General features: G+C 47.4%; 1 protein-coding gene and 1 long non-coding RNA gene across 2 annotated transcripts in view; one reads left to right on the plus strand and one right to left on the minus strand.

Annotated features, from left to right (window-relative positions):
• Positions 1 to 26,432, minus strand: part of LOC126942911 (uncharacterized) — a 600,821-nt gene that overhangs the window by 69,061 nt on the left and 505,328 nt on the right. The gene's annotated exons all lie outside the window — the stretch shown is intronic.
• The window catches only part of MUC16 (mucin 16, cell surface associated), a 150,815-nt gene that overhangs the window by 9,969 nt on the left and 114,414 nt on the right, over positions 1 to 26,432 (plus strand). Inside the window, 5 exon segments of the mRNA XM_050771029.1 lie at positions 1,371 to 1,475; positions 4,055 to 6,088; positions 6,091 to 6,147; positions 6,150 to 6,194; positions 6,197 to 25,447. Coding sequence (XP_050626986.1) covers positions 1,371 to 1,475; positions 4,055 to 6,088; positions 6,091 to 6,147; positions 6,150 to 6,194; positions 6,197 to 25,447 — 21,492 coding nt within the window.

The raw sequence follows: 26,432 nt of genomic DNA on the forward strand, positions 1-26,432 counted from the left end.
AATCCTAGCAGTGCCTGTGCCTTTGCCCACAGCAGAAATTCCACACACTTTCGTATCTTATGACAGTTGTTGCAAGTACTTTTAAATATCATGTATGACTTTATTCATAATTATGGTGATTATTAGGCTTTTCAATATATCTTACTTAACGAGTTAGTAAAAGAAGTGCCTGTATTATTATATTACATTTGTTTATTAAGATTTTGATAACATTTCAATATAATCATTTCTTTCATTTTCTAAATTTTAGATTCAGGGGTATATATGCAGGTTTGCTATGTGGATAGACTGCATAATGGTGAGGTTTGGCTTCCAGTGAATTCATCATCCAAATAGTGAATGTTGTCCCAAGAAGTAGTTTTTCAATACTCACTTCACTCTCAGCCTCCTCTATTTTGGAGTCCCAGTGTCTATTATTTCTATCTTTATATCCACATGTACCCATTATTTAGCTCCCACTTATAAATGAGAACGTGCAGCATTTAATTTTCTGTTTTTGAGTTATTTTGCTTAGGTTGATGGCCTTCAGCTCCATCCATGTTGCTTTAAAGAACATGATTTCATTCTTTTTCATGGCTGTGTAGTACTCCAAGGTCTATGTGTACCAGATTTTCTTTATCCACAATGATTTTGTTTGTAATCGAATATTTTATATTGTTATTTTATGTTTTATTCTACATTTTTATTTTAATTTATAAAGGAATTCATATAGTTCACAAGCCTGTCAAAGGGACCTATAATAAAAAGAGGTTAAGAATCTATACTCTAAACAGAATGTTACTCTATTTTATTTCATTTATTTTTAAAGAGACAGTCTCACTCTCTCATCCAGGCTGGAGTTCGGTGGAGCGATCATAGCTCACTGGAACCCTGAACTCTTGGGCACAAGCAGTTCTCCTACTTCATCCTCCAGAGGAGCTGGGACTACAGGTGCACGTCACCATGCCCAGCTAATTTTAAAAATTATTTTGTAGAGATGGTGTCTCGCTATCCTACCCAGGCTGGTCTCAAACTCCTGGGCTCAGGCAGTCCTTCCACTTTGACCTCCCAAAGTGTTGAGATTACAGGGGCGAGCCACTGTGCCTGGCCACTTGTCACATTTTAATTTGTGATTACTTATAAAATGAACCCCTTCCCATCTGAGATCTGTCAGTCTTTCTCATGATGGTGCCTAGTGTCTGCTTTCTACCATGTCCAGTTAGACTGGGGTTTGATGGGAGGTCACCTGGGCAGCTGTCCAGCTCACTCACTGGGCTCTGGAGCCTCTGAGTTAAAGCAAAATAGAAAGATCAGTCAATGTAAAGAAAGTGCAAAAACTGACCTACTGAAGTAATGGATAGCTCAACCTTCCTATTGCCCTTTTCTTTCAGCAACTGATGGAATGCTAGTGCCCACTACAAAGATGTCAAGTCAGGCAGCACAAGGAAATTCCACATGGCCAGCCCCAGCAGAGAAGACAGGGACCAGTCCAGCAGGTACATATAGATCTTGTTTCCGTTTCTGCTCTGCTAATGTCACCCAAGCCTTTTTTTCTTTTCTTTTCTTCTCTCTTTCTCTCTTTCTCTCTTTTTCTCTCTTTCTTTCTCTTTCTTTCTTTCTTTCTTTCTTTGTCTTTCTTTCTTTCTTTTCTGTTTCCCTTTGTTTCTCTTTCTTTCTTTCTTTCTTCTTTCTTTCTTTCTTTCTTTCTTTCTTTCTTTCTTTCTTTCTTTTTCTTTTGAAATTTTTATTTTTTTATTTTTTATTTTTCACCCAAGCCTTAAGGCCAGTTTGGGCCACATAGTGACATCCCATCTCTACAAAAAAAAAAAATTAATAAAAAGACGATAAGTTGGGCATCGTGTAGGCCTGTAGTCCCAGCTACTCAAGAGGCTGAGGTGGGAGGATAGCTTGCTGCTAACTGAAAGTGCTACTTATTGATTCTGGGAAGAAAAAATATACAAGGCTTCAGTTTCATTAGTTTATAAGTGAATGCTAGCAACTTTTCTTTTCCTTTCTTTCTTCTCTTTCTCTCCTCTCCTCTTCTTTTCTTTCTCTCTCCTCTCCTTCTCTTCTGTCTCTTTTCTTTTCTTTCCTTTTCTTTCTTCTTTTGTCTTTTATTTTTGAGACAGGGTTTCATTCTGTCACCCAGGCTGGAGTACAGTGGTGTGTACTCACTGCGGTACTCACTGTACTCACTGCAGCCTCAAATTCCTGTACTCAAGTTATCTTCTCACTTCAGCCTCCTGAGGAGCTGGGCAGCTGTCCAGCTCACTCACTGGGCTCTAGAGCCTCTGCCCTATGCCCAGTTTCCTGGGGTTTTTTTGAAAAAAAATTTTTTTTTTTTTTTGTAGAGATGGGGGTCTCACTATGTGACCCAAGCTGGTCTTAAACTCCTGGCTCCAAGAGATCCTCCCACCTCAGCCTCCCAAAGTGCAGGGATTATAGGTGTGAGCCACTGTGCTCAGCCTAGACAGCATCTTTTTTTTTTTTAAACAGGGTCTCCCTCTATTGCCCAGGCTGGAGTGCAATGATGTGATCATGGCTCACTGCAGCCTCAGCCTCCCCAGTCTTAAGCAATCCTCCAACTTCAGCCTCCCCTAGCAGCTAGAACTGCAGGTGATCATCACCAATAAGACTGGTTAATTGTGTGTGTGTTTCTTAATTTTTTTGTAGAGATAGTTCTCACTATATTGCTTGGGCTGGTCTCAAACTCCTGGGCTCAAGCGATTCGCCCACCTCGGCCTCCCTAAACACTGGGATTACAGGCTTGAGCCACCACACCCAGCAAGGACTAGGTTTTAAAATAGGTTCCTAGGCTGGGTGCGGTGGCTTATGCCTGTAATCCCAGCACTTAGGGAGGCCGAGGTGGGCAGATCACGAGGTCAGGAGTTCGAGACCAGCCTGGACAACATAGTGAAACCCCATCTCTACTAAAAATACAAAAAATTAGCTGGGTATAGTGGCATACACCTGTAATCCCAACTATTCGGGAGGCTGAGACAGGAGAATCGCTTGAACCCAGGAGGCAGAGGTTGCACTGAGCCGAGATCATGCCATTGCACTCCAGCCTGGATGACAGTGCAAGACTCCATCTGAAAAAAAAAAAAAAGGTTCCTTTGACTTCTTGACACTCTTCTCTGAGGCTATTGGTCATTTTTCCCCGTAGATGTTACTAACTGAACACTTCTTTTGCTTCAGCTTACTAATTTACATGATCAATAGCCAATTAATTCAGCAGGAGAGAATGCTACAGAGTCGATTCTCTCTGTACTTTCTTCTGCTCCAGAGTGAAGGATCTTTCTAAATCAGAGACCATCACTGTGTTCACAGGAAGGGCACAGGTGAACTTGAGATGGCAAACGCTGCCTTTCTTACTACAGAAGAAGGGATTATGGATTGAAGTCCTTCGCAGTGCCAAGTTGCTTAGAAAAATGTGCAAAAGGGTCCCTAGGAGTGCTCTTGGGACATCACATTTTTCTCACTCCTGTAGCAGGTGGATGTTACTTTCCTGAAGGACAGGGAAAGGATTCAGAGGAAGGAATGAATTTGAAAGAAAATGAAGGTGAAGAGAAAGAATGAGCTCATCTCCCTTATCCTCTTTCTTCTAAAATCCTTAAGTAGCTTTGCACTGAACTAAGATTTGGGGGAACCTAGAGGAGGCTGAAAGTTGTAAGCTAAAACTGGTTTAGCAAGGGTGAGCTCCAAAGACAAAGTGGAAATAGTTTAGGGGTAGCCTCTTGCATGGGTGAAGCCCTAGTTCATCACATCCTCCCTTACACGGAAAGCCCTTTTATATGGGGCATGGGGAAAAACTGAGCTAAAGATGACAATTTCTCCTGAGCAAACCAGATGGTCAAACCTCTAACCTCACCATCTCCCTTGAAATGTTTAACGTGTTCCCTGGTGTCCAGAGGCTTAAAGTGTGAGAATTAAAAGCTCAACATTTTCTTTCCCAGGGAAGGAGGAAATAGTTTTAATCGAAATCCCAGGAGGAAATGAATGATAGTGTCAAACAAAAAAACCTCATCTTCTGTACCACTTGCATATACTCTACTGACATACTTTCTAATCACAGGCACATCCCCAGGAAGCCCAGAAATGTCTACAGCTCTCAAAATCATGAGCTCCAAGAAACCCAGCATCAGCCCAGAGATCAGGTCCACTGTGAGAATTTCTCCTTGGAAGACTGCAGAAACAACTGTTCCCATGGAGACCACTGTGGAACCAGTCACCCTTCAGTCCACAGCCCTAGGAAGTAGCAGCACCAGCCTCTCTCACCTGCCCACAGGAGCCACATCACCAACCAAGTCACCAACAGAAAATATGATGGCTACAGAAAGGGTCTCCCTCTCCCCATCCCCACCTGAGGCTTGGACCAATCTTTATTCTGGAACTCCAAGAGGGACCAGGCAGTCACTGGCCACAACGCTCTCTGTCTCCTTAGAATCACCAACTGCTAGAAGCATGACAGGGACTGGTCAGCAAAGCAGTCCAGAATTGATTTCGAAGACAACTGGAATGGAATCCTCTATGTGGCATGGCTCTACTGGAGGGGCCACAGTAGACACACATGTCTCTCTGAGCACATCTCCCAATATCCTTGAAGACCGTGTAACCAGCCCAAACTCTGTGAGCTCAGTCACAAATAAATCCAAACATAAAACCGAGTCATGGGTCAGCACCACAGCCATTCCCTCCACAATCCTGAATCACAAGACAATGGCAGCTGAAGAACAGACAAGTCGATCTGTGGATGAGGCTTATTCATCAACTAGCTCATGGTCAGATCAGACATCTGGGAGTGACATCACCCTTGGTGCATCTCCTGATGTCACAAAGACATTATACATCACCTCCACAGCACAAACCACCTCACTAGCATCTCTGCCCTCTGGAGACCAAAGCATTACCAGCCTCACCAGTCCCTCAGGAGAAAAAAGAAGCTCTGCGTCATCTGTCACATCCCCTGTGGAAGTGAGCATCATGAATGTAACCACAGCTCCTACTCCAGGTATCTCCACCACCATCACCACCATGGGAACCAACTCAATCGTGACTACCACACCCAGCCCCGAAGTGGGTGTGAGTACCATGGACAGCACCCCGGACACAGAGAGGCACACATCTTCTACAGAGCACCCTCCCACCTGGTCCTCCACAGCTGCATCAGATTCCTGGACTGTCACAGACATGGCTTCAAACTTGAAAGTCGCAAGTTCTCCTGGAACAATTTCTACAATGCATACAACTTCATTCTTAGCCTCAAGCACTGAATTGGACTCCATGTCTACTCCCTATGGCCTTATAACTGTCACTGGAACCAGCCTGGTCACTCCATCCTCTGATGCTTCAGCTGTAAAGACAGAGACCAGTACCAGTGAAAGAACATTGAGTCCTTCAGACACAACTGCATCTACGCCCATCTCAACTTTCTCTCCTGTCCAGAGGCTGAGCATCTCAGTTCCTGACATTTTAAGTACAAGTTGGACTCCCAGTAATACAGAAACAGAAGATGTGCCTGTTTCAATGGTTTCTACAGATCATGCTAGTACAACGACTGACTCAAATATGCCACCGTCTACTTTTCTGTTTGATTCTCGGTCCACTCTTGACTGGGACCCTGGGAGATCTGTGTCATCAGCCACAGCCACTACCTCAGCTCCTCACGGGGCCACAACTCCTCAAGAACTCATTTTGGAGACCATCATCAGCTCAGCTACCTCACAGCTGCCCTTCTCTATAGGGGACGTTACAAGTGTAGTCACACCAGCTGCAATGGTAAGGAGCTCTGGAGTTACTTTTTCAAGACCAGATCTGACAAGCAAAAAGGCAGAGCAGACTTCTACTCAGCTTCCCACCACAATTTCTGCACATCCAGGGCCGGTGCCCAGATCAGCAGCAACAACTCTGGATGTGATCCCACACACAGCACAAACTCCAGATCCAACTCTTCAGAGACAAGGGCAGAGGGCTCTTACAACAGAGGCAAGAGCTACATCTGACTCCTGGAATGAGAAAGAAAAATCAACCTCAAGTGCACCTTGGATCACTGAGATGATGAATTCTGTCTCACAAGAGACCATCAAGGAGGTTACCAGCTCCTCCAGTGTATTAAGGAGCCTGAATACACTGGACGTAAGCTTGGAATCTGCGATGACTTCATCCCCAAGTTGGAAAAGCAGCCCGTATGAGAGAATTGCCCCTTCTGAGTCCACCACAGACAAAGAGGCAATTCACCCTTCTACAAACACAGTAGAGACAAGAGCATGGGTCACAAGTTCCGAACATGCTTCTCATTCTACTGTCCCAGCTCACTCAGAGTCATCCAAACTCACATCTCCAGTGGTTACTGCCTCCACCAGGGACCAAGCAATAGTTTCTGCATCAGCAACCACAAGGCCAGAGTCTACAAGGACTGGAACAGAGCCTAATTCCTCCTTGACTACTGAACTGAAGGATTTCAGCCCTTACATGGAGTCCAGCTCAACCACACAAACAAGTATTATCTCTTCCCCAGGTTCCACTGCGATCACCAAGGGGCCTAGAACAGAAATTACCTCCTCTAAGAGAATATCCAGCTCATTCCTTGCCCAGTCTGTGAGGTCATCAGACAGCCCCTCAGAAACCATCACCAGGCTGTCTAACTTCCCTGCCACGACAGAATCTGGAGGAATGACCCTCACTATGCAAACAAGTCCACCTGGCGCTACATCACTAAGTGCACCTACTTTGGATACATCAGCCACAGCCTCCTGGACAGGGACTCCACTGGCTATGACTCAGAGATTTACATACTCAGAGAAGACCACTCTCTTTAGCAAAGGTCCTGAGGATACATCACAACCAAGCCCTCCCTCTGTAGAAGAAACCAGCTCTTCCTCTTCCCTGGTACCTATCCATGCCACAACCTCACCTTCCAATATTTTGTTGACATCACAAGGACACAGTCCCTCCTCTACTCCACCTGTGACCTCAGTTTTCTGGTCTGAGACCTCTGGCCTGGGGAAGACCACAGACATGTCAAGGATAAGCTTGGAACCTGGCACCAGTCTACTTCCCAATTTGAGCAGTACAGCAGGTGAGGTGTTATCCACTTATGAAGCTTCCAGAGATACAAAGGCAATTCATCATTCTGCAAACACAGCAGTGACGACTATGGAGGCAACTAGTTCTGAACATTCTCCTGTCCCAGTCCATACAAAGCCATCCAAAGCCACATCTCCATTGGTTACCTCCCACATCATGGGGGACATCACTGCTTCCACATCAGTGTTTGGCTCCTCCGAGCCCACAAAGATTGAGACAGTGTCCTCTGTGAACCCAGGACTTCAGGAGAGAAGCACATCCCAGGTGGCCAGCTCTGCCACAGAGACAAGCACTGTCATTACCCATGCATCTAGTGGTGATGCTACTACTCATGTCACCAAGACACAAGCCACTTTCTCTAGCAGAACATCCATTCCAAGCCCTCATCACTTCAAAACTTCTACCAATGCATTTACAAATGTGAGCACCAACCCTTCTACCTCTCTGATAATGGCAGAATCTTCAGGAGTGACCATCACCACCCAGACAGGTCCTACTGGAGCTACAACACAGGGTCCATATCTCTTGGACACATCAAGCATGCCTTACTTGACAGAGACTCCATTGACTTTGACTCCAGATTTTATGCAATCAGAGAAGACCACTCTCATGAGCAAAGGTCCCAAGGATGTGTCATGGACAAGCCCTCCCTCTGTGGCAGAAACCAGCTCTCCCTCTTCCCTGACACCTATCTTGGTCACAGCCTCACCTCCTGCCACTTACACATTACGAGGGCGAAGTACATCCTCTCCTGTTTCTGTGACTTCAGTTCTCACCTCTGGACTGGTGAAGACCACAGATACATTGAACACAAGCATGAAACCTGTGACCAATTCACCTCAAAGTTTGAACAACACATCAAATGAGATGCTGGCCACTTTGGAAACCACCACAGACATAGAGACAATTCATCCTTCCATAAACAAACCAGTGACCAATATGGGGACCACCAGTTCAGCACATGAACTGCATTCCACTCTCCCAGTCAGCTCAGAATCATCCACAGCCACATCTCCAATGGTTCCTGCCTCTGCTATGGGGGATGCTCTTGCTTCTACATCAACACCTCGTTCTGAGACCACAGACACTGGGGGAGAGCCAACATCCTCCCTGACTGCTGAACAAAAAGAGAACAGCACCCTCCAGGAGATGAACTCAACTACAGAGCCAAACATCATCCTCTCCAATGTGTCTGTGGGGACTGCTACTGAAGCCTCCAAAGTGGAAGTCCCTTCTTTTGATGCAACATTCATACCAACTCCTGCTCGGTCAACAAAGTTCCAAGATATTTTCTCAGTATCCGGCAGTAGACTTTCAAACTCTCCTCCCATGACAATATCTACCCACATGACCACCACCCAGACAGGGTCTTCTGGAGCTACATCAAAGATTCCACTTGCCTTAGACACATCAACGTTGGAAACCTCAGCAGGGACTCCATCAGTGGTGACTGAGGGGTTTTCCCCCTCAAAAATAACCACTGCCATGAACAATGATGCCAAGGATGTATCACAGACAAGCCCTCTCTTTGAGGAGGAAGCCAGCTCTCCCTCTTCTCAGGCACCTGTCCTTGTCACAACCTTACCTTCTCCTGTTTCTTTCACATTGCAATGGCCTGGTACCTCCTCTCCTGTTTTTATGTCCTCAGTTCCTACTTCTTCACTGGTAAAGATCACAGGCAAGGTGGACACAAGCTTAGAAACGGTGACCAGTTCACCTCAAAGTATGAGCAACACTTTGGATGACATATTGGCCACTTCACCAGCCACCACAGATATAGAGACAACACACTCTTCCATGAACACAGCAGTGACCAATGTGGGGACCACTAGTTCAGCATTTGAATCACATTCTACTGTCTCAGCTGACCCAGAGCCATCTAAAGTCACATCTCCAAATGTCACCACCTCCACCATGGAAGACACCACAATTTCCAGATCAATTCCTAGATCCTCTAAGACTACAAGAATTGAGACTGAGACAATTTCCTCCCTGACTCCTAAACTGAGGGAGACCAGCATCTCCCAGGAGATCACCTCATCCACGGAGACAAGCACCGTTCCTTACAAAGAGCTTACAAGCATTAAGAGAGAGCCAACATACTTCTTGACTCCTAGACTGAGGGAGACCAGTACCTCTCAGGAGTCCAGCTTTTCCGCAGACATGAGTTTTCTACTTTCCAAAGTTCCCACTGCTATTATTACTGAGGTCTCCAGTACAGAGGTCATCTCTTCTAGCAAAATTTCCACCCCAGACCATGATAAGTCTACAATGCCACCTGACACCTTCACAGGAGAGATCTCCAGGGTCTTCACCTCCTCTATTAAGACAAAATCTGCAGAGATGACGATCACCACCCCAGCAAGTCCTCCTGGCTCTGCATCACATGGTACTCTTCCCTTGGACACATTAACCACACTTTCCCAGGGAGGGACTCATTCAACTGTGACTCAGGGATTCCCACACTCAGAGGTGACCACTCTCATGAGCATGGGTCCTGAGAGTGTGTCATGGATGACAACTCCCCCTATTGAAAAAACCAGCTTTGTGTCTTCCCCGATGTCTTCACCTGCCATGATATCCCCTTCTCCTGTTTCCTCCATATTTTCAGAGAGCATCCCCTCATCTCCTCTTCCTGTGACTGCACTTCCTACTTCTGTTCTGGTGACAACCACAAATGGATTGGGCACTACAAGCCCAGAATCTGTAACCAGTTCACCTCCAAATTTGAGCAGCAGCACTCATGAGAGACTGAGCACTTACAAAGACACTGCACACACAGAAGCTGCCACACATCCTTCCACAAACACTGCAGTGACCAATGTAGGGACTTCCAGGTCTGGACATGAATCACAATCCTCTGCCTTAGTTGACTCAGAGACATCGAAAGACACACCTCTGATGAGTACCACTTCCACCATGGGAGACACAAGTGTTTCCATATCGACTCCTGATATCTCTCAAACTAGCCAAATTCAAACAGAGTCAATGGCATCCCTGACCCCTAGACCGAGGGAGAGCAGCACGTCTGAGAAGATCAGCTCAGTGACAGAGACAAATAGTACCATTTCTTATGTGCCTACGGGTGCTACTGCTCAGGTCTCCAGGACAGAAGTCATCTCCTCTAGCAGAACATCCATCTCAGACCTTGATCAGTCCACAGTGACACCCAGCATCTCCACAGGAATGATCCCCAGGCTGTTCACCTCCCCTATCATGACAAAATTTGCAGAAATGACCATCACCACTCAAACAACTACTCCTAGGGCTCCATCACATGGTACCGTTCCCTTGGACACATCAACCACACTCTTCCAGGGAGGGACTCATTCAACTATGTCTCAGGGATTCCCACACTTAGAGATAGCCACTCTTAGGAGCAGAACTCCTGAAGATGTGTCATGGATGACAACTCCCTCTGTAGAAGAAACCAGCTCTGAGTCCTCCTTGATGTCTTCACCTGCCATGACATCCCCTTCTCCTGTTTCCTCCACATTATCAGAGAGCATCTCCTCCTCTCCTCTTCCTGTGACAGCACTTCTTACTTCTGTTCTGGTGACAACCACAGATGTGTTGGACACGACAAGCTCAGAGCCTGTAACCAGTTCACCTCCAAGTTTGAGCAGCCCCACACATGAGAGACCAGCCACTTACAAAGACACTGCACATATGGAAACCGTGCATCCTTCCACAAACACAGCAGTGACCAACGTAGGGACCTCTGGGTCTGGACATGAATCACAATCCTCTGTCCTAGCTGACTCAGAGACATCAAAAACCACATCTCCAATGAGTACCACCTCCACCCTGGGGAACACAAGTGTTTCCACATCAACTCCTAATATCGCTCAGACTAGCCAAATTCAAACAGAGCCAACAGCATCCCTGAGCCCTAGACTGAGGGAGAGCAGCACGTCTGAGGAGACCAGCTCAACGACAGAGACAAATACCGCCTTTTCTTATGTGCTCACGGGTGCTATCACTCAGAGCTCCAGAACAGAAATCTCCTCTAGAAGAACATCCATCTCAGACCTTGATCGGTCCACAGTAGTACCCGACATCTCCACAGGAGTGATAACCAGGCTTTTCACCTCCCCCATCATGACAAAATCTGCAGAAATGAGCATCACCACTAAAACAACTACTCCTGGGTCTACATCACAGGATACCCTTCCCTTGGACACATCAACCACACTCTTCCAGCGAGGGACTTATTCAACTGTGTCTCAGGGATTCACACACTCAGAGATAGCCACTCTTAGGAGCAGAACTCCTGAAGATGTTTCATGGATGACAACTCCCTCTGTAGAAGAAACCAGCTCTGAGTCCTCCTTGATGTCTTCACCTGCCATGACATCCCCTTCTCCTGTTTCCTCCATATTTTCAGAGAGCATCCCCTCATCTCCTCTTCCTGTGACTGCACTTCTTACTTCTGTTCTGGTGACAACCACAGATGTGTTGGGCACGACAAGCCCAGAGCCTGTAACCAGTTCACCTCCAAATTTAAGCAGCACCACACATGAGAGACTGATCACTTACAAAGACAACGCACACACAGAAGTCATGCATCCTTCCACAAACACCACAGTGGCCAACGTGGGGACCTCCATTTCTGGACATGAATCACAACCTTCTGTCCTAGCTGACTCAAACACATCCAAAGCCACATCTCCAATGGGTACCACCTTCACCATGGGGGATACAAGTGTTTCTGCATCAACTCCTACCTTCTTTGAGACTAGAATTCAGACTGAATCAGCATCCTCTTTGACTCCTGGATTAAAGGACACCAGCACATCTGAGGAGATCAACACTGTGACAGAGACAAGCACTGTCCTTTCAGAAATGCCCCCTGCTACTACTACTGAGGTCTCCAGGACAGAAGTTATCACCTCTAGCAGAACATCCATCTCAGGGCTTGATCATTCCAAAATGTCACCCTACATCTCCACAGAAACCATCACCAGGCTCTCCACTTCTCCTGTTGTAACAGGATCCACAGAAATGACCATCACCAACCAAACAGGTCCTATAGGGACTACCTCACTGGCTACTCTTACCCTGGACACATCAAGCACAGCTTCCTGGGAAGGGACGCACTCACCTGTGACTCAGAGATTTCCACACTCAGAGGATACCACTACTAGGAGCAGAGGTACTAAAGGCGTGTCATGGCGAAGCTCTCCCTCTGTGGAAGAAACCAGTTCTCCTTCTTCCCTGGTGCCTTTAACTGCAATAACCTCACATTCACCTCTTTTTTCCACATTATCAGGAAGTAGCCCCACTTCTCCTCTCCCTGTGACTTCCCTTCTCACCTCTGGCAGGAGGAAGACCACGGACATGTTGGACGCACTCTCAGAGCCTGTGACCAGCTCCTTACCAAGTGCAAGTAGCTTCTCAGATGAGATGCCTACTTCTGAAGCCTCCACAAATACAAAGACAATTCACTTTTCAGAGAACACAGCAGAAACCAATATGAGGACCACCAATTCTATGCATGAACTACATTCCTCTGTCTCAATCCACTCCCAGCCATCCAGACACACACCTCCAAATGTTACTGGGTCTATGATGAAGGACGCTATTGTTTCCACATCAACACCTGGTTCTCCTGAGACTATAAATATTGACAGAGAGTCAACATCCCCCCTGATTCCTGAACTGACAGAGAACAGCACCGCCCTGGTGATGAACTCAACTACAGAGTCAAACATTGTTTTCTCCAGTGTGTCCATGGGTGCTGCTACTGAGGTCTCCAGGGCAGAAATCCCCTACTATGATCCTACATTCATGCCAGCTTCTGCTCAGTCAACAAAGTCCCCAGACATTTCACCTGAAGCCAGCAGCAGACATTCTAACTCACCTCCCTTGACAATATCTACACACAAGACCATCACCACACAAACAGATCCTCCTGGGGTGACATCTCTTGGCCAACTGACCTTGGACACATCAACCATAGCCAATCCAGCAGGAACCCCATCAGCCAGAACTCAGGATTTTGTAGACTCAGAAACAACCACAGTCATGAACAATGATCTCAGTGATGTGTCGAAGACAAGCCCTTTCTCTGTAGAAGAAGCGAACTCTCTCTCTTCTCAGGCAGCTCTCCTTGTGACAACCTCACCTTCTCCTGTAACTTCCACATTGCAAGTGCACAGTACCTCCTCTCTTGCTTCTGTGACCCCAGTACTCACCCCTGCACCAGTGAAGATAACAGACATGGACACAAGCTTAGAACCTGTGACTCGTTCATCTCAAAGTTTAAGCAACACCTCGGCCACTTCAGAAGCCACCACAGATACACACACAATACATCCTTCTATAAACACAGCAGTGACCAATGTGGGGACCATCAGTTCACCACACGAATTCTATTTTACTGTCTCACCTGACTCAGAGCCATATAAAACCACATCTCCAGTAGTTATCACTTCCACCATGGGGGACTCAATAGTTTCCATGTCAATGCCCAGATCCTCAGAGATGACAAAGATTGAGTCTGAGACAACTTCCTCCCTGACCTTTGGACTGAGGGAGATCAGCACCTCCCAGAAAATCGGCTCATTCTCAGACACAAGCGCTGTCTTTGACAAAGCACTCACTGCTGCTACTACTGAGGTCTCCAGAGCAGAACTCATTTCCTCTAGCAGGACATCCATCCAAGGCACTGAAAAGCCCACAGTGTCACCAGACACCTCCACAGGATCTGTCACCATGTTCTCTACCTTTGCTGGCATGACAAAATCTGAAGAAATGACCATCGCCACTCAGACAGGTCCTCATAGGGCTACCTCACAGGGTACCCTTACCTGGGACACGTCAATCACAACCTCACAGGCAGAGACCCACTCAGCTATGACTCATGGATTTTCACAATTAGATGTGTCCACTCTTATAAGTAGAGTTCCTGAGGACGTGTTAGGGACAAGCTCACCCTCTGTGGAAAAAACCAGTTCTCCCTCTTCCCTTCTATCTTTACCAGCAATAACCTCACTGCCCCCTGTACCCACTACATTACTAGAAGGTAGGCCCTATTCTTCTGTTCATCTGACTTCACTCCCCACTTCTGGCCCGGTGAAGACCACAGATATGCTGGCATCTGTGACCAGTTTACCTCCAAATTTGGGCAGCCCCTCACAAAAGATACCGTCTACTTCTGAAGACATTAAAGATACAGAGAAAATGCATCTTTCCACAAACATAGCAGTAACCGATATGGGGACCACCACTTCTGAAAAGGAATCTTATTCATCTGTCCCAGCCTACTCAGAACCACCCAAAGTCACCTCTCCAATGGTTACCTCTTTCACCATAAGGGACACCATTGTTTCCACATCCATGCCTGGCTCCTCTGAGATTACAAGGATTGAGATGGAGTCAACATCATCCCTAGCTCATGAGCTGAAGGAAAGCAGCACCTCCCAGGAGCCCATCGTATCCACACAGAAAAATGCTGTCCTTCACAAGGTGACCACTGGTGCTACTCCTGAGACCTCTAGGACAGAAGTTGCCTCTTCTAGAAAAACATCCATTCCGGGCCCTGATCATTCCACAAAGTCACCAGACATCTCCACTGAAGTGATCCCCAGGCTGCCTATTTCCCCTGGCATTACAGAATCTGCAAATGTGACCATCATCACTCAAACAGGCCCTCCTCTTGGATCTACATCACAGGGTACATTTACCTTGGACACACCAACTACATCCTCCAGGGCAGGAACACACTCGGTGGTGACTCAGGAATTTCCACACTCAGAAATGACCACTCTCATGAACAAGAACCCTGAGATTCTATCACAGACAATCCCTCATTCCATAGACAGAACCAGCTTCTCCTCTTCCCTGATGCCTTCACCAGCCATGACCTCACCTTCTCCCGGTTCCTCAACATTACCAAAGACCATTCACGCCACTCCTTCTCCTATGATCTCACTGCTCACCTCTAGTCTAGTGATGACCACAGACATGTTAGGCACAAGTCCAGAAGCTACAACCAGTTCACCTCCAAATTTGAGCAGTACCTCACATGAGATACTGACGACAGATGAAGACACCACAGCTATAGAAGCCATGCATCCTTTCACAAGCACAGCAGTGACTAATGTGGAAACCACCAGCTCTGGACATGGGTCACAATCCTCTGTCCTAGCTGACTCAGGAAGAACCAAGGCTACAGCCCCAATGGATACCACCTCCACCATGGGGCATACAACTGTTTCCACATCAATGTCTGTTTCCTCTGAGACTACAAAAATTAAGAGCCAGTCAACATATTCCTTGACTCCTGGACTGAGGGAGACCAGCATCTCCCAAAATGCCAGCTTTTCCACTGACACAAGTATTGTTCTTTCAGAAGTCCCCACTGGTACTGCTGCTGAGGTCTCCAGGACAGAAGTCACCTCCTCTGGTAGAACATCCATCCCTGGCCCTTCTCAGTCCACAGTGTTGCCAGAAATATCCACCAGACCAATGACAAGGCTCTTTGCCTCGCCTACCATGACAGAATCAGCAGAAATGACCATCCCCACCCAAACAGGTTCTTCTGGGTCTACATCACAGGATACCCTTACCTTGGACACATCCACCACAAAGTCCCAGGCAAAGACTCATTCAACTTTGACTCAGAGATTTCCACACCCAGAGCAGACCACTCTCATGAGCAGAGGTCCTGGAGATATGTCATGGCAAAGCTCTACCTCTGTGGAAAAACCCAGCTCTCTCCCTTCCCTGCTGTCTTTACCTGCCACAATCTCACCTCGTCCCATTTCCTCCACATTACCAGTGAGTATCTCCTCCTCTCCTTTTCCTGTGACTTCACTTCTCACCTCTGGCCCGGTGACGACCACAGACATGTTACGCACAAGCTCAGAACTTGTAACCAGTTCACCTCCAAAGCTGAGCCACACTTCAGGTGAGAGACTGACCACTGGCAAGGACACCACAGTTACAGAAGCTGTGCATCCTTCCACAAACACAGCAGTTTCCAATGTGGAGACTTCCAGCTCTGGACATGAATCCCCTTCCTCTACCTTAGCTGACTCAGAGACATCCAAAACCACATCACCAATGTTTATTATCTCCACACAGGAGGACACAACTCTTGCCATATCAACCCCTCACTTCTTGGAGACTAGCAGAATTCAGAAAGAGTCCATTTCCTCCCTGACCCCTAAATTGAGGGAGACCAGCAGTTCTGTGGAGACAAGCTCAGCCACGGAGACAAGTGCTGTACTTTCTGAAGTGCCTGCTGGTGCTACTACTGAGATCTCCAGGACAGAAGTCACCTCCTCTAGCAGAACATCCATCTCTGGTCCTGCTGAGCCCACAATGTTGCCAGAAATATCCACCACAAGAACAGTCATTAAGTTCCCTACTTCCCCCATCATGGCAGAATCATCAGAAATGACCATCAAGACCCAAACAAGTCCTCCTGGATCGACACCAAGGAGTACCCTTACATTAGACACATCAACCACACCCTCCTTGGTAATAACCCACTCGACTATGACTCAGAGATTGCCACACTCAGAGATAACCACTCTTGTGAGTAGAGGTTCTGTGGAAGAAACCAACCCTCCATCTTCCCAACTATCTTTACCTGCCATGATCTCACCTTCTTCTGTTTCTTCCACATTACTAGCAAGTAGCCACTCCTCTTCTGCTTCTGTGACTTTGCTTCTCGTGCCAGGCCAAGTGAAGACTACAGAGGTGTTGGACACAAGCACAGAACCTGAAACCAGTTCACCTCCAAGTTTGAGGAGCACCTCAGTTGAAATACTGGCCACCTCTGAAGTCACCACAGATACAGAGAAAATTCATCCTTTCTCAAACACAGCAGTAACCAAAGTGGGAACTTCCAGTTCTGGACGTGAATCCCCTTCCTCTGTCCTACCTGACTCACAGACAACCAAAGCCACATCGCCAATGGGTACCATCTCCATCATGGAGGATACAAGTGCTTCCACGTTAACTCCTGCCTTATCTGACACTAGGAAAATTCAGACAGAGCCAGCTTCCTCACTGACCACCAGATTGAGGGAGACCAGCACCTCTGAAGAGACCAGCTCAGCCACAGAGACAAACACTGTTCCTTCTGAAGTGTCCACTGGTGCTACTACTGAGGTCTCCAGGACAGAAGCCATCTCCTTTAGCAGAACATCCATCTCAGACCCTGAGCAGTCCACAGTGTCACAAAACATCTCCACAGAAACCATCACCAGGATTTCTGCCTCCTCTGTCATGACAGAATCTGCCAAAATGACCATCACAACCCAAACAGGTCCTCCGGGGTCTACACCAGAAAGTATCCTTAATTCGGACACAGCAACCACATCCTCTTGGGAAGAAACCCACTCTACAGTAACTCAGGGATTTCCACACCCAGAGATGACCACTTCCATGGGCAGAGGTCCTGGAGGTGTGTCATGGCCTAGCCCTCCCGTTGTGAAAGAAACCAGCCCTCCATCTTCCCCGCTGTCTTTACCAGCTGTGACCTCACCTCATCCTGTTTCCACCACATTCCCAGCACAGATCCCCCACTCTCCCCTTCCTGTGACTTCGCTTCTCACCTCTGGCCCGGTGATGACCACAGATAACTTGGGTATAAGCACAGAACCTGGAACCAGTTCATCTTCAAGTTTGAGCAGCACCTCCCATGAGAGACTGACCACTTACAAAGACACTGCACATACAGAAGCTGTGCATCCTTCCACAAACACAGGAGGGACCAATGTGGTGACCACCAGCTCTGGATATAAATCACAATCCTCTGTCCTAGCTGACTCAGAGACATCCAAAGCCTCATCTCCAATGGGTACCACCTCCACCATGGGGGATACAAGTGTTCTCACATCAACTCCTGCCATCGTTGAGACTAGAAGGATTCAGACAGAGCCAACTTCCTCCCCGACCCCTGGATTGAGGGAGTCCAGTCGCTCTGAAGGGACCAGCTCAGGCACCAAGATGGGCATCATCCTTTCTAAAGTGTCCACTGGTGCTACTACTGAGATCTCCAAGGAAGACATCACCTCCATCCCGGGTCCCGCTCCATCCACAATATCACCAGACATCTCCACAGGAACCATCAGTTGGTTCTCTACATCCCCTGTCATGACAGAATCAACAGAAATAACCATGAACACCCACACAAGTCCTTTAGGGGCCACAACACAAGGCACCAGTACTTTGGACACTTCAAGCATAACCTCTTTGACAATGACACACTCAACTCTATCTCAAGGATTTTCACACTCACAGATGAGCACTCTTATGAAGAGGGGTCCTGAGGATGTATCATGGATGAGCCCTCCCCTTCTGGAAAAAACTAGCTCTTCTTCTCTGATGTCTTCACCAGCCACAACTTCACCTTCTCCTGTTTCCTCCACATTAACAGACAGCATCTCTTCCTCTCCTTTTCCTGTGACATCACTCCTTACATCTGGCCTGGCAAAAACTACAGATACGTTGCACAAAAGCTCGGAACCTGTAACCAACTCACCTGCAAATTTGAGCAGCATCTCAGTTGAAATACTGGCCACCTCTGAAGTCACCACAGATATGGAGAAAATTCATCCTTCTTCAAACAGAGCAGTGACCGATGTGGGTACCTCCAGTTCTGGACATGAATCCCCTTCCTCTGTCCTAGCTGACTCAAAGACATTCAACGTCACGTCTCCAATGGTTATTACCTCCACCATGGAGGATACAAGTGTCTCCACATCAACTCTTGGCTTTTTTCAGACTAGCAAAATTCGGACAGAATCAACATCCTCCCTGACCCTTGGAGTGAGAAAGACCAGCAGCCCTGGGGCGACCAGCTCAGCCACAGAGATGAGCACTGTCCTTTCTGGAGTGCCTGCTGATGCCACTGCTGAAGTCTCCAGGACAGAAGTCACCTCCTCTAGCAGAACATCCGTCTCAGGCCTTGCTCAGCTCACAGTGTCACCAGAGACCTCCACAGAAACCATCACCAGACTCCCTACTTCTCTTCCTGTGACTTCTTTTCTCACCCCTGGCCTGGTGATAACCACAGACAGGCTGGGCATAAGCAGAGAACCTGAAACCAGCTCCACTTCAAATTTGAGCAGCACCTCCTATGAGAGACTGTCCACTTTGGAAGACACTGTAGATACAGAAGCTATGCATCCTTCCACACACACAGCAGTGACCAACATAGGGACCTCCAGTTCTGGACATGAATCACAATCTTCTGTCCTAGCTGACTCAGAGATACCCAAAGCCACATCTTCAATGGGTACCACCTACACCATGGGGAAAACGAGTGTTTCCATATCCACTTCTGACTTCTTTGAGACCAGCAGAATTCAGATAGAACCAACATCCTCCCTGACTTCTGGATTGAGGGAGACCAGCAGCTCTGAGAGGATCATCTCAACCACGGAGAGAAGCACTGTCCTTTCTGAAGTGCCCAGTGGTGCTACCACTGAGGTCTCCAGGACAGAAGTGATCTCCTCTAGGGGGACATTCATGTCAGGGCCTGATCAGTCCACCATGTCTCCAGACATCTCCACTGAAGCGATCACCAGGCTTTCTACCTCCCCCATTATGACAGAATCAGCAGAAAGTGCCATCACTATTCAGACAGGTTCTCCTGGGGCTACATCACAGGGTACCCTCACCTTGGACACCTCAACAACAACCTTTTGGTCAGGGACCCACTCAACTGCATCTCCAGGATTTTCACACTCAGAGATGACCACTCTTATGAGTAGAACTCCTGGAGATGTGTCATGGCCAAGCCATCCCTCTATGGAAGAAGCCAGCTCTGTGTCTTCCCTACTGTCTTCACCTGCCATGACCTCGCCTTCTTTTTCCTCTACATTACCAGAGAGCATCCCCTCCTCTCCTCATCCTATGACTGTACTTCTCACCCCTGGCCCAGTGAAGACCACAGACATGTTGGGCACAAGCTCGGAACCTGAAACCAGTCCACCTCCAAATTTGAGCAGCACCTCAGATGAAATATTAGACACCTCTGAAGTCACCAAAGATACAGAGAAAATTCATCCCTCCTCAAACACACCAGTGATCAATGTAGGGACTTTGGTTTATAAACATCTATCCCCTTCCTCTGTTTTGGCTGACTTAGTGACAACAAAAGCCACATCTCCAATGGCTACCACCTCCACTCTGGGGAATACAAGTGTTTCCACATCAACTCCTGCCTTCCCAGAAACTATGATGACAAAGCCAACTTCCTCCCTGACCTCTGAATTAAGGGAGATCAGTACCTCTCAAGAGATGAGCTCAACAACAGAAAGAAGTGCTTCTCTTTCTAGAATGCCCACTGGTGCTACTACTGAGGTCTCCAGAACAGAAGCCATCTCCTCAAGCAGAATATCCACCCCAGGTCCTGCTCAATCTGCAATGTCACCAGACATCTCCGTGGAAACCATCACTAGAATTTCTACTCCCCTCACCACGACAGAATCAGCAGAAATGACCATCACCCCCAAAACAGGTCATTCTGGGGCATCCTCACAAGGTACCTTTACGTTGAACACATCAAGCAGAGCCTCCTGGCCAGGAACTCACTCAGCTGCAACTCACAGATCTCCACACTCAGTGATGACCACTCCTATGAGCAGAGGTCCTGAGGATGTGTCAGGGCCAAGCCCCCCATCAGTGGAAAAAACTAGCCCCCCATCTTCCCTGGTGTCTTTATCTGCAGTAACCTCACCTTCGCTGCTTTATTCCACAACATCTGGGAGTAGCCACTCCTCTCCTCTCCGGGTGACTTCTCTTTTCACCCCTGTTGTGATGAAGACCGCCGACATGTTGGACACAAGCTTGGAACCTGTGACCACTTCACCTCCCACTATGAATATCACCTCAGATGAGAGTCTGGCCACTTCTAAAGCCACTATGGACACAGAGGCAATTTACGTTTCTGAAAACACAGCTGTGACCCAGGTGGGCACCACCAGAGCTAGACAAGAATTCTATTCCTCTTACCCAGGCTTCCCAGAGCCATCCAAAGTGACATCTCCAATGGTCACCTCTTCCACGATAAAAGACATTGTTTCTACAACCATACCTGCTTCCTCTGAGATAACAAGAACTGAGATGGAGTCAACATCCACCCTGACCCCCACACCAAGGGAGACCAGGACCTCCCAGGAGATCCACTCAGCCACAGAGCCAAGCACTGTTCCTTACAAGGCACTCACTAGTGCCACGATTGAGTACTCCCGGACACAAGTCACGTCCTCTAGCAGAAGACCTAGCCCTGATCAGTCCACAATGTCACCAGACATCTCCATGGAAGTGATCACCAGGCTCTCTACCTCCCCCATCAAGACAGAATCTACAGAAATGACCATTACTGCCCAAACGGGTTCTCCTGGGGCTACATCACAGGGTACACTTACCTTGGACACCTCAACAACAACTTTTATGTCAGGGACCCACTCAACTGCATCTCAAGGATTTTCACACTCAGAGATGACCACTCTTATGAGTAGAACTCCTGGAGATGTGCCATGGCCAAGCCTTCCCTCTGTGGAAGAAATCAGCTCTGCCTCTTCTTTGCTGTCTTCACCTGCTATGACCTCACTTTCTCCTGTTCCTTCCACATTACCGGACAGCATCCACTCCTCTTCTCTTCCTGTGACATCACTTCTCACCTCGGGCCTGGTGAAGACCACAGAGCTGTTGGGCACAAGCTCAGAACCTGAAACCAGTTCACCCCCAAAGCTGAGCAGCACCTCAGCTGAAATACTGGCCACCACTGAAGTCACCACAGATATAGAGAAACTGGAGGTGACCAATGTGGTAACCTCAGGTTATACACATGAATCTCCTTCCTCTGCCTTAGCTGACTCAGTGACAACAAAAGCCACATCTTCAGCAGGTATCACCTACCCTACAGGAGATACAAATGTTCTCACATCAACTCCTGCCTTCTCTGACACCAGTAGCACTCAGACAAAGCCAACGCTTTCACTGACTCCTGGGTTGATGGAGACCAGCACCTCTGAAGAGACCACCTCTGCCACAGAAACAAACACTGTCCTTTCTAGTGTGCCCACTGGTGCTACTTCTGAGGTCTCCAGGACAGAAGCCATCTCCTCTTGCAGAACATCCATCCCAGGCCCTGCTCAATCCACAATGTCACCAGACACCTCCACAGAAACCATCACTAGAATTTCTACCACCCTCACCAGGAAAGAATCAACAGAAATGGCCATCACCCCCAAAACAGGTCCTTCTGGGGCTACCTCACAGGGTACCTTTACCTTGGGCACATCAAGCACAGCCTCGTGGCCAGGAACTAACTCAGCTGCAACTCAGAGATCTCCACAGTCAGTGGTGACAACTCCTATGAGCAGAGGTCCTGAGGATGTGTCATGGCCAAGCCTCCCATCTGTGGGAAAAAACAGCTCTCCATCTTCCCTGGTGTCTTTATCTGCAGTAACCTCACCTTCGCTACTTTATTCTACACCATCTGGGAGTAGCCACTCCTCTCCTGTCCCTGTCACTTCTCTTTTCACCTCTGTCATGATGAAGACTACAGACATGTTGGATGAAAGCTTAGAACCTGAGACCACTTCACCTCCCAGTTTGAATATCACCTCAGATGGGAGTCTGGCCACTTCTAAAGCCACTATGGAGACAGAGGCAATTCAGGTTTTTGAAAACACAGCAGCGTCCCATGCGGAAACCACCAGTGCTAGAGAGGAACTCTATTCCTCCTCCCCAGGGTTCTCAGAGCCAACCAAAGTGACATCTCCAGTGGCCACCTCTTCCTCTATAAGAGACAACATTGTTTCCACAACAATGCCTGTCTCCTCTGACCTTACAAGGATTGAGATAGAGTCAATGTCATCTCTGACCCCTGGACTGAGGGAGACCAGAACCTCCCAGGACATCGTCTCATCCACAGAGACAAGCACTGTCCTTTACAAGATGCCCTCTGGTGCCACTCCTGAGGTCTCCAGGACAGAAGTTATGTCCTCTAGCAGAACATCCATTCCTGGCCCTGCTCAGTCCACAATGTCACCAGACATCTCCGATGAAGTTGTCACCAGGCTCTCTACCTCCCCCATCATGACAGAATCTGCAGAAATAACCATCACCACCCAAACAGGTTCTTCTCTGGCTACATCCCAGGTTACCCTTCCCTTGGGCACCTCAACAACCTTTTTGTCAGGGACCCACTCAACTGTGTCTCAAGGACTTTCACACTCAGAGATGACCAATCTTATGAGCAGGGGTCCTGAAAATCTGTCATGGACGAGCCCTCGCTTTGTGGAAACAACTAGATCTTCCTCTTCTCTGACATCATTACCTCTCGCGACCTCACTTTCTCCTGTGTCCTCCACATTACTAGAGAGTAGCCCCTCCTCTCCTCTTCCTGTGACTTCACTTATCCTCCCAGGCCTGGTGAAGACTACGGAAGTGTTGGACACAAGCTCAGAGCCTAAAACCAGTTCATCTCCAAATCTGAGCAGCACCTCAGTTGAAATACCAGCCACCTCTGAAATCATCACAGATACAGAGAAAATTCATCCTACCTCAAACACAGCAGTGACCAAAGTGGGGACCTCCAGTTCTGTTCATGAATCTCATTCCTCTGTCCTAGCTGACTCAGAAACAACCGTGACCACACCTTCAATGGGTATCACCTCCCCTGTGGAGGACACCACTGTTTTCACATCAATTCCTGCCTTCTCTGAGACTAGGAGGATTCCGATAGAGCCCACATTCTCACTGACTCCTGGATTCAGGGAGACTAGCACCTCTGAAGAGACCAGCTTAATCACAGAAACAAGTGCAGTCCTTTTTGGAGTGCCTACTAGTGCTACTACTGAGGTCTCCGTGACAGAAATCATGTCCTCTAACAGAACACACATCCCTGACCCTGATCAGTCCACAATGTCTCCAGACATCACTGAAGTGATCACCAGGCTCTCTTCCTCATCCATGATGTCAGAATCAACAGAAATGACCATCACCACCCAAACAAGTTCTCCTGGGGCTACAACACAGAGTACCCTTACCTTGGCCACAACAACAGCACCCTTGGCAATGACCCATTCAACTGTTCCTCCAAGATTTTTACAGTCAGAGATGACAACTCTTATGAGTAGGAGTCCTGAAAATCCATCATGGAATAGCTCTCCCTTTGTGGAAAAAACTAGCTTTTCCTCTCCTCTATTGTCCTTACCTGTCACAACGTCACCTTCTGTTTCTTCCACATTACCACAGAGTATCCCTTCCTCCTCTTTTCCTGTGACTTCATTCCTCACCCCAGGCATGGTGAAGACTACAGACATAAGCACAGAACCTGGAACCAGTTTATCTCCAAATCTGAGCAGCACCTCAGTTGAAATACTGGCTGCCTCTGAAGTCACCACAGATACAGAGAAAATTCATCCTTCTTCAAGCATGGCAGTGACCAATGTGGGAACCACTAGTTCTGGACATGAACTATATTCCTCTGTTTCAATGCACTTGGAGCCATCCAAGGCTACATACCCAGTGGGTACTTCCTCTTCCATAGCCGAAACCACTATTTCCACATCAACGCCTGCCAATATTGAGACCACAAGATCTGAGGCAGAGCCATTTTCTCATTTGACTTCTGCATTTAGGAAGACTAACACGTCCCTGGACACCAGCTTAGTCACACCAACAAATATACCTTCTTCTCCTGGGTCCACTCATCTTTTACAGAGTTCCAAGACTGATTTCACCTCTTCTGTGAAAACATCATCCCCAGACCAGCCTCCAGCCTCAGAGTATACTGAAATTCCAGTGAACATAATCACCCCCTTTAATGCTTCTTTATCTATTATGGAGTCCACTGGGGTAACCTCCTTCCCAGAATCCAAGTTTACTATGTCTGTAACAGAAAGTACTCATCATCTGAGTACAGATTTGCTGCCTTCAGCTGAGACTATTTCCACTGGCACAGTGACGCCTTCTTTATCAGAGGCTGTGACTTCATTTGCCACCACTGGAGTTCCACGAGTCATCTCAGGTTCCAGTAGTCCATTCTCTAGGACAGAGTCAGGCCCTGGGGATGCTACTCTATCCACCATTGCAGAGAGCCTGCCTTCATCCACTCCTGTGCCATTCTCCTCTTCAACCTTCACTACCACGGATTCTTCAACCATCCCAGCCCTCCATGGGATAACTTCCTCTTCAGCTACTCCACATAAAGTGGACACCAGTCTTGGGACAGAGAGCAGCACTACTGAAGGACACTTCGTTATGGTCAGTACTTTGGACACTTCGAGCCAACCAGCCAGGACATCTTCATCACCCATTTTGGATACCAGAATGACAGAGAGCGCTGAGCTGGGAACAGTGACAAGTGCTTATCAAGTTCCTTCACTCTCAACACGGTTGACAAGTAAGGACCCATAGCCCCTACAATCCCATTATTGGGAGCTCATAGGAAATGACCCCTTCCTAAGAAGCAAAAAAATAGTTAACTAGTTTATTCCTGTACCAGAAATTCTTTTAGCAAACATGTGTCTATCTAATTTCATCTCTAGGCACTGGGTTAGGAATTGGAGGAACAAAAATAAGCAAATAATTGAACCGTTACAGTATCATGATAGGTGCTCTAATATTACTACTAGTAATGATGATGACAATAAGAATAATGACAACAGAAAATATTTATAACAGTACTTACTCTGTTTCAAGTGCAGTTTTATTAAGCTATTTAATCCTCAATTGTAACACTTATTGAAGTAGAGAGTATTATAAGCATATTTTGAAGATGAAGACATTTAGGCACAGGGAGATTAAGTAACTTTCTTAAGGTCACGTAGCTGGAAAGTAACAGAACTAGGATAAGAACTCGGATTGTGTGTCACTAGGAACTCATGCCCCTAACTGTTGGGCTAAACAGGAGTGGTCAGAGAGGTAACAGAAAAATCAAGAAGTTCTGGCATCACCGAAGCCATAGGAGGGGAGAGTTTTAGGAAGGAGAAATGTTAAGTTCTGTTAAATACCACAGAATTGCCAAGTTGAAATGAAGAGAGAAGTGCTTTGGCAACATGGGGGCTCTCAGGGATTCTAATGAAGAGAGCATCAGTGAGGTATAGGGCACTAGAAGAACAGCTAAAACACTACATAGATATAAGGGAGGGTTTCTCCCTTTGAGCTGAGCAAGAGACAAAAGGGATACGTGAAAGGAAAACGTGAGTTAATGAAAATTGAGGGAACAAAGTACCTAAGAAGGTAGGAGGAACCCAGAGCCTAGAAGGAGGAAACACTACTTCCAAGAGGTCAGTAGATAAAGGAAGGAACCTCTTGGGGATTCCATTCCTCTGAAAGGGTTGAGCTTGGCACTAACTTTTGTTCTGGACACAAATCCAAAGAGGCCC

This window comes from Macaca thibetana, chromosome 19, assembly GCF_024542745.1.
Source record: "Macaca thibetana thibetana isolate TM-01 chromosome 19, ASM2454274v1, whole genome shotgun sequence".
NCBI classification, from domain to species: Eukaryota; Metazoa; Chordata; class Mammalia; order Primates; family Cercopithecidae; genus Macaca; species Macaca thibetana.